This window comes from Sphaeramia orbicularis, chromosome 18 (genome assembly GCF_902148855.1).
Source record: "Sphaeramia orbicularis chromosome 18, fSphaOr1.1, whole genome shotgun sequence".
NCBI classification, from domain to species: Eukaryota; Metazoa; Chordata; class Actinopteri; order Kurtiformes; family Apogonidae; genus Sphaeramia; species Sphaeramia orbicularis.
In genome coordinates this window covers 10,105,220-10,115,325 of record NC_043974.1, presented here as the reverse complement: position 1 = coordinate 10,115,325, position 10,106 = coordinate 10,105,220, and the positions used below count along the sequence as shown (strand labels likewise).

Here is a 10,106-nt window from a genome sequence, read left to right as displayed (position 1 = left end):
TGTGAAAAAAGAAAACTTTTCTTTTAAAAAATGGAAATTTTATGGTTATTCACAGTTATAGTTTTTTCATGTTGTTTTACATTTGACATGTAAAATCACAGTCTGTTTTTTGTAATTTCATTGATATTTTCCTGTATCGTAAAAATACAGGAAAAATCTGTAAAATAAACAGTAAAAATTCTGTTAAATTACAGGGGGATTTTTTTACAGTGTAAAGTGTCTTGCAGTAAAATGCATTACAATATGGGTGTAACGTATATATATATATATATATATATATATATATATATATATATATATATATATATATATATACATATATATATATATATATATATATATATATAGATAGATAGATAGATAGATAGATAGACACACACACACACACACACACACATATATATATATATATATATATATATATATATATGAATGGAAATGTGAAATCCTTCATATACATGCAGATATCTGACTATCCAGGTATGTTTTTCATGTGCTTTAGTAATTATTTTTGCCATTATGTCAAATTCCTACATACCCAAAATGCCTTTCAATAAAATCTATAAATCTCAGGGTCAAAGTGTGTAAACATATAGGACGCTGGAGGCCTAGGAGGTCTTCACACAAGCAAGTGTTTAAAAGCTGCTACATAATCAGCAAATGTTTTAGTTTTGTTTTTTTTACTTTATTTGTATTGTGAGAAATTTTTATGCTGAGGGAAAAACAAAAAGTTGCATAGAATAGTTCCCACGTCAACTGTTAACCATTAGGGGTCCATGGTCACGGCCCCGTGACCCAGTCACATGACATTTTCAACACGTCGAGTCGGAAGGTGGTCACATAGACCACTGGGGATAATTGCATTCGAAAGGGCGGACTTTTTACGGACTTATGTAAAAAATATGCTTTTATGTCAAATATCTGAGTATAGTTTTAATTCATTACAATTTGGATTTTATATGCCTAATATTAGGAACCAATATTCACTTTTAAAGTCTATGTATTATTTATGCAATACATTATATACATTTTTCAAATCATATTTTATATTTTTTGTGTGTTTTTTGTCCTTTTGTGTTGATATAGTAGGTTAAAGTGAAAAAATAATAGGCAGATGACATAGATGAAGATGTGCTGAAAAACAAAAAAAACCCATACCAAACATGGATATAGGAAACATTTCTTTATATAGTATATAAAGGCAAAATCAAAAGTACTGAAAAATGGTCAAATTAGGCTCAGACCCCTATATGAATGTTTCTGCAACAGAAAGTACATTCTACCAGTTATTTTTTATTTTTTAATTTTTAAATTTTTTTTAATACAACTTGGTTAAATTATTTCAGTGTGTGTATACGTACTTTTTGAACATTTTGAGCACAATTTCAACAATATTGCGATAATAATGATGACCGTGATAATTTTGGTCACAATAATCATGATATGAAATTTTCATATCGTTACATCCCTAGTTGTGCATGTGCTGGTGGGTGGGCACACCTGAGCTGACGATTTGTTTGTTTGCTTTGCGCTATTAAGTCACATGACACAACATCGAAACACAAGAGGGGGGAGGAGCAAAATGTGCCCGCTCCGCACTAAGACGGAAGCGACAAATCCGACAACCTAGCTGTCGCATCTTTGACGAAATCACAGTGAAACACACAAGAGAAAAACTGAAATTAAAGTGTCGATCTCACCACGCTGGTATCGATCTGATACCGATACTGACTAGGTATCGACACTATTGATATTTGGATCGATCCGCCCACCACTACTGAATACACCATGAAAGAGTTAGAACAATCTGAGGGATGATTGTTTTTTTTTTCCTCCGCAGTATGTAAAGTTGTTTTATTTTACAGCATTATTTCCAGGTTTTCTTTCCACACTCATACCTTTGCTCTTTTGTTTCTCCTCTTCCCAGTTTCTCTCCAGGACATAAACATGAGGAAGGCCTTTAAGAGCAGCACCATCCAGGACCAACAGGTGGTGTCCAGGACCTCTGTCCCCAACCCTGTGGTGGAGATGTACCATCGCTGTGACAAACCCCCGCCCCTTAACATCCTCAGCCCTTACAGGTCAGAGCATCTTCAGGGATCTGCTCTTCTACCTCCGCTGCCAAGGAGGTTGTGTGTTGATTGGGGTTTGTCTGTTTGTTTGTTTTGTTTGTTTGTTAGCAAGATGACTGAAAAAGTTATGGACAGATTTGGATGAAATGTTCAGGAAATGTTGATACTGGCACAAGGAACAAATTGTTAAATTTTAGTGGTGATCACGGGATGGACGAATGTATGGGGGGGGGGGGGGGGATTTTCAAGAATTTTTCCGGTAATGTTGATATGGGCACAAGGAAAAAATTAAATTGTAGTGGTGATCGAGGGATGGACAAACGGATGGGGGCGGATTTTGATGAAATTTTCAAGTAATGTTAATTCTGGCACAAGGAACAAATGACAAAATTTTGGTGGTGATGGGGGGGGGGGGTGGATTTTGCTGAAATTTTCAGAAAATATTAATACTGGCAGTGGTGATCAAGGGATGGATGGGGGGGGGGGGGGGGGGGTTGGTGAAATTTTCAGGAAATGTTGATACTGGTGCAAGGAACAAATGACTAAATTTTGGTGGTGATGGGGCGGGGGGGGTGTTGATTAAATTTCCAGGAAATGTTGATACTGGCACAAGGAACAAGTGATTGAATTTTAGTGATGATCAGGGGGGGCTGATTTTGATGAAATTTCCAGGAAATGTTGATACTGGCTCAAGGAACAAATTACTCAATTTTGGTGATGATGGGGGGGGGGGGGGGGTTGATGAAATTTCCAGGAAATGTTGGTACTGGCACAAGGAACAAACGATTAAATTTTAGTGGTGATCGAGGAATGGACGAACGGATGTGGGGGGGGGGGTTAATGAGTTTTTCAGGAAATGTTAATACTCCCACAAGGAACAAATGATTACATTTTTGTAGTGATGGGGGGGGGGGGGGAGGATTTTGATGAAATTTTCAGGAAATGTTGATAGTGGCACAAGGAACAAATGATACAATTTTAGTGTCGATCGAGGGATGGGTGAACAGACAGGGGGAGGGATTTAGAAGAATTTTTCAGGAAATGTTGATATTGGCACAAGGAACAAATTATGAAATTTTGGTGGTGATCGGGGGAGGGCTGATTTTGATGAAATTTTCAGGTTTCAATTTTCAAGGAACAAGTGATTAAATTTTAGTGGTGATTGGGGGATAGACGGATGGGGGGGGGGGGGCAGATTTTGATGAAATTTTCAGGAAATGTTTGTACTGGCACAAGGAACAAATGATTAAATTTTAGTGGTGATCGGGGGGGTGTCTGTATTTTGATGAAATTTTCAGGAAATGTTGATACTGGCCCAAGGAACAAATGATTAAATTTTACTGGTGATGAGGTGGAGGGGGTGGGGGCTGATTTGCCTTGGTGGAGGTCTGCACTCTCCGACTGCTTTTCTAGTTTCATACTGTTTTCACCCTGTTTTTCACCGAGTCTTTCTTCCTTGTTTGATACAGGGATGATAAGAAGGATGCTCTGAAGTTCTACACCGACCCCTCCTACTTCTTCAACCTGTGGAAGGAGAAAATGTTGCAGGCCACCGAGGACAAACGCAAGGAGAAGAGACGGCAGAAGGTATGGGCTTTGGAGTGGGAGTATGCTAATGTCGGCCGCTGCAGTCCATTTACATGTGAATGTGTATCTGCGAGTGCGAGCTGGAGGACTCCATGATGATGATGATGATGATGATGATGATGATGATGATGATGAAATATGTGTTGTGTGAGACTGTCTGACTGCAAAATGAGGATGTATCTGAAAGTAAAATCATCTTCTGCTTTAATTTGCTAATCTATTTATCCTGCCCAGTTCTGTCTTATTTATGCTGTTCTTTGTTTCATTTCCTGCATTCCTTCAGCCCGTATATTTTACTGTACTCCCCATTTAGCTTTGCATTGTCTTATAATTGGTTACAGATACAGCAGCAGCTGGGCGGGCTTATTAAAAGAGACAAAACGAAGAGCAAAGGGGATTCCATCGAAGTTAAACTATACCTACAGAAGTAAAATGACAAATATTTATACAGAGATGCAGCATCTTTACAATATCATAATTAGGGATGGGAATCGTTAAGAATTTAACAATTCCGATTCCATTATCGACATTGCTTATCGATCCGATTCCTTATCGGTTCTCTTATCGATTCTCATTGGGTGAGGGAATAAAAGAGTACAAACGGGTGTGTTTGTATTAACTGTCTTTTATATTTCCATCTGTGTACAGAAAATATAACATATACAGTATGTACAAATAATAATAACAGATGACGCCAGGCCCGGTGGGGGGGCGGGGGGTACAGTGAAAGTGAAACTAAAGACGCTTTACTAATTCCTCTATTGCCGCATTTCTACTACATGGAACCGGTTCGATTCGGCTCGGCTTATCTCCCGTTGTTGTGCCATGTAGTCCCGTTGTGTCCTACCTTCAGAAACTTGTATTTGAGAGGTTACGACATTTGTTGCCCACACCGGAACCAGAACCAGCCCAGCGTTCACTCTGCCGCTACATTCACAAGCTCTGCTAAGTAGCGTATAAAATACGTGACATTCCTGTAAATGAGTCACATGATGTGGACAAATGTTTGAGGATATTGGAGGGATTCCACCCTTTTGAAGACATGGAAGCTTTGACAGTGTTCCAAGTAAATGGACCTGGTGTCGTCTTTTTAGACCGTTTCTGCTTCAACACCATGTTGGCTACGTTCTGACCAAAACAAAGCAGCGTACATCTGACGTCATCACGCATCCACAATGAAGGTGGAATCGCTAAGCAGAATCGTAAAGCAGGCAGGCAAACGATTCCAAGGAATCGAGCTACTGGGAACTGGTTCTCAAAAAGAACCGGTTCTCGATTCCCATCCCTAATCATAATCATATTTGAATATAGCCTAACAATGGATAGGAAAAAAATCAAAATGGAGTTACAGAAATGCAAAAATTCAGAGGTATTCATTCAGTTATCTGTGACAGTGTGAATAGAAAAGTTAAAAAAAATCTTACGCTCGTGCCTCTAAGGCATGTCAAATGAAATTAACTGTATCGAATGAGACCAGCTCTGCAAGATTCAGGTCATTTTGCGGCTGATTCTGAGATGGAACAGTTGTTTACTAAGGATGGGAATCGATAAGAATTTAACGATTCCATTATCGATTTTGCTTATCGATCCGATTCCTTATCGATTCTCTTGTTGATTTTCGTTGGGTGAGGGAATAAAAGAGTACAAACGGGTGTGTTTGCATTAACTGTCTTTTATATTTAGATCTCTGTACAGAAAATATAACATATACAATTTGTACAAATAATAAGAACAGATGATGCCGGGATTTTGGGATGGCTCAAGGCAAGAGTATCATTTTGGTAACACTTTACTTGAAGGTCTAGTTCACAGGTGTCAAACATGTGGCCCGGGGGCCAAAACCGGCCCGCCAAAGGTTCCATTCCGGCCCTGCAGGATGAAAGTGCAAAAATTAACCTGAACAGTCCAGGTTGTCCAAATCATGTTGGTTCAGGTTCCACATACAGACCAATGTGATCTACAGTAAAAATAACAACACAATAACCCATAAATAATGACGACAAATTGTTTTTGTGAAAAATGATGTGGAAAAAATTTAAGTGAAAAAAATAACATTACACTGTGAAAATATTTACATTTACAAAACTATTCTTTCACAATAAAATGCAAATAAATACATAAATAAAAACAAAGATGAACAACCCGAAATGTGCAATTTGAACAATATTCTGCCTGTTATTAAATGTTTTGTGCATTCATGGATCCACTGTGATCTGTAGTTGTGTTAATAATAACAGATGTAATGTTGTAGAAATTGTTCAAATTTTAGTTCCAAACTCCAAAATTTTAACAAAATTACACCAGTTACCAAATGTTTACGTAACACTGTGTGTAATGTACATGTATAAATAATAAGTCGAGGCATAATATTGTTAAAATTGCACTCATTTTTCAAACGCAATTTCTGTTTTTTCAAGCTATTCACATCTTTTTTTGTAAAATGCAAATATTTTCATAATTTCAATGGGGGTTTTGTGTACTAAAACAAAAAGAAAAACTTGGATTTGTCATTATTTATAGGTTATTAAGTCATTATTTTACTAGTCTGGCCTGTTTGAGATCAAATTGGGCTGAATATGACCCCTGAACCAAAATGAGTTTGACACCCCTGGTTTAGTTTATAATGCATTAAGCGCACATTCATAAGACATAATAATGTATTTATATTGCATTATAAAAGTCTTTACAACAGTTTATGATCATCTACAACAACTTATGCCAAGGTTAATAAAGTATTATAAGTGTAGACATAATGTATTATAAATTCAGCTTTCATTATGTTTTATACATCCATACCAAAGTGACAACAGTGTTTGAAGGAAGAATCTCAAGTCCTGGGTTACGTAACACATTCTAACCATCATAACTGTAGCCAGTTATAAAGACACAAAACTGCTCTGACATGTAGTTTCTGAAACTGAATAACGCCTTAGAAACATCAATAACACTGGGCTACCAAAAAATGTATTTTGCAAGTTGTCTAGGTTTTTTCAACTGAATTAGGACCATTTTGCAGCGCTAAATCCAAAAATGACATCTGTTTTTCTCAATCAGATCAGGTGTTTTTGCTAATTTGATTTTGAAAAATTTGATCTTCTCACAAAATTTGATTACATTTTTGTAAACTTTATCTTGCTCACCAAGTTTAATACCAAAATAAGACCGGTAAGCACACTTTATGAAACTTGTGACTTGATTCCTGTTAGGTCACAGGTGTCAAACATGTGGTCCGGGGGCCAAATCCGGCCCGCAAAAGGGTTCAATCCGGCTCCTTGGATGAATTTATGAAATGCAAAAATTACACTGAAGAAATTAACAATCTAGGATGTTAAAATCATTTTAGGTCCATTCAATCTAAAAATGATCAGACCACTAAAATACTATCATAATAACCTATAAATAATCAAAACTGTAAATATTTCTCTTTGTTTTAGTGTAAAAAAAAAAACTAAATTACACAAATTTTTACATTTACAGACTAGCCTTTTATAAAAAAAAAAAAAAAAAAAAAGTGAATAACCTGAAATTTCTTAAGAGAAGTATGTAGAATTTTAATAATATTCTGCGTGTTTTTTGAATATTTTGTGTATTTTTAGATTAACTGTGATCTCTAAGTTGTGATTCACATGTATAAATGATACACTAAGGTTTAAAACTGTTAACATTGCACTTATTTTACGTAAGAATGTTCAGGTTGTTCATGTTAAGTTTGAGTACAATTCCTAGATGTAAATATTTTCATTATGGAATTTTACTTTTTCACTTAAAAGTTATTATTCTATTAATAATAATAATAATAATAATAATAATAAATAATAATAATAATAATAATAATAATAATAATAATAATAATAATAATAATAATAACACTGGGTTACAAAAAAATGTTTTTTGCAAGTTGTCTAGGTTTTTTCAACTGAATTAGGACCATTTTGCAGCGCTAAATCCAAAAATGACATCTGTTTTTCTCAATCAGGTCAGGTGTTTTTGCTAATTTGATTTTGAAAAATTTGATCTTCTCACAAAATTTGATTACATTTTTGTAAACTTTATCTTGCTCACCAAGTTTAATACTAAAATAAGACCGGTAAGCACACTTTATGAAACTTGTGACTTGATTCCTGTTAGATCACAGGTGTCAAACATGTGGCCCGGGGGCCAAATCCGGCCCGCAAAAGGGTTCAATCTGGCTCCTTGGATGAATTTATGAAATGCAAAAATTACACTGAAGAAATTAACAATCTAGGATGTTAAAATCATTTTAGGTCCATTCAATCTAAAAATGATCAGACCACTAAAATACTATCATAATAACCTATAAATAATCAAAACTGTAAATATTTCTCTTTGTTTTAGTGTAAAAAAAAAACTAAATTACACAAATTTTTACATTTACAGACTAGCCTTTCATAAAAAAAAAAAAAAAAAAAAAAAAGTGAATAACCTGAAATTTCTTAAGAGAAGTATGTAGAATTTTAATAATATTCTGCGTGTTTTTTGAATATTTTGTGTATTTTTAGATTAACTGTGATCTCTAAGTTGTGATTCACATGTATAAATGATACACTAAGGTTTAAAACTGTTAACATTGCACTTATTTTACGTAAGAATGTTCAGGTTGTTCATGTTAAGTTTGAGTACAATTCCTAGATGTAAATATTTTCATTATGGAATTTTACTTTTTCACTTAAAAGTTATTATTCTATTAATAATAATAATAATAATAATAATAATAATAATAATAATAATAATAATAATAACAATAATAACACTGGGTTACAAAAAAATGTTTTTTGCAAGTTGTCTAGGTTTTTTCAACTGAATTAGGACCATTTTGCAGCGCTAAATCCAAAAATGACATCTGTTTTTCTCAATCAGGTCAGGTGTTTTTGCTAATTTGATTTTGAAAAATTTGATCTTCTCACAAAATTTGATTACATTTCTGTAAACTTTATCTTGCTCACCAAGTTTAATACCAAAATAAGACCGGTAAGCACACTTTATGAAACTTGTGACTTGATTCCTGTTAGATCACAGGTGTCAAACATGTGGTCCGGGGGCCAAATCCGGCCCGCAAAAGGGTTCAATCCGGCTCCTTGGATGAATTTATGAAATGCAAAAATTACACTGAAGAAATTAACAATCTAGGATGTTAAAATCATTTTAGGTCCATTCAATCTAAAAATGATCAGACCACTAAAATACTATCATAATAACCTATAAATAATCAAAACTGTAAATATTTCTCTTTGTTTTAGTGTAAAAAAAAACCTAAATTACACAAATTTTTACATTTACAGACTAGCCTTTTATAAAAAAAAAAAAGTGAATAACCTGAAATTTCTTAAGAGAAGTATGTAGAATTTTAATAATATTCTGCGTGTTTTTTGAATATTTTGTGTATTTTTAGATTAACTGTGATCTCTAAGTTGTGATTCACATGTATAAATGATACACTAAGGTTTAAAACTGTTAACATTGCACTTATTTTACGTAAGAATGTTCAGGTTGTTCATGTTAAGTTTGAGTACAATTCCTAGATGTAAATATTTTCATTATGGAATTTTACTTTTTCAGTTAAAAGTTATTATTCTATTATTAATAATAATAATAATAATAACAATAATAATAATAATAATAATAATAATAATAATAACACTGGGTTACAAAAAAATGTTTTTTGCAAGTTGTCTAGGTTTTTTCAACTGAATTAGGACCATTTTGCAGCGCTAAATCCAAAAATGACATCTGTTTTTCTCAATCAGGTCAGGTGTTTTTGCTAATTTGATTTTGAAAAATTTGATCTTCTCACAAAATTTGATTACATTTTTGTAAACTTTATCTTGCTCACCAAGTTTAATACCAAAATAAGACCGGTAAGCACACTTTATGAAACTTGTGACTTGATTCCTGTTAGGTCACAGGTGTCAAACATGTGGCCCGGGGGCCAAATCCGGCCCGCAAAAGGGTTCAATCCGGCTCCTTGGATGAATTTATGAAATGCAAAAATTACACTGAAGAAATTAACAATCTAGGATGTTAAAATCATTTTAGGTCCATTCAATCTAAAAATGATCAGACCACTAAAATACTATCATAATAACCTATAAATAATCAAAACTGCAAATATTTCTCTTTGTTTTAGTGTAAAAAAAAAAAAAAACAAAATTACACACATTTTTACATTTACAGACTAGCCTTTTATAAAAAAAAAAAAAAAAAAAAGTGAATAACCTGAAATTTCTTAAGAGAAGTATCTAGAATTTTAATAATATTCTGCGTGTTTTTTGAATATTTTGTGTATTTTTAGATTAACTGTGATCTCTAAGTTGTGATTCACATGTATAAATGATACACTAAGGTTTAAAACTGTTAACATTGCACTTATTTTACGTAAGAATGTTCAGGTTGTTCATGTTAAGTTTGAGTACAATTCCTAGATGTAAA

General features: G+C 33.9%; 1 protein-coding gene across 2 annotated transcripts in view; it reads left to right on the top strand.

The window, feature by feature from the left end:
* The window catches only part of LOC115438740 (wiskott-Aldrich syndrome protein family member 3), an 84,211-nt gene that overhangs the window by 34,963 nt on the left and 39,142 nt on the right, over positions 1–10,106 (top strand). For both annotated transcript variants that reach the window (XM_030162529.1, XM_030162528.1), the window contains exons 3-4: positions 1,928–2,081; positions 3,542–3,659. In XM_030162529.1, the coding sequence (XP_030018389.1) occupies positions 1,928–2,081; positions 3,542–3,659 (272 nt within the window). The remainder of the gene's footprint in view (positions 1–1,927; positions 2,082–3,541; positions 3,660–10,106) is intronic.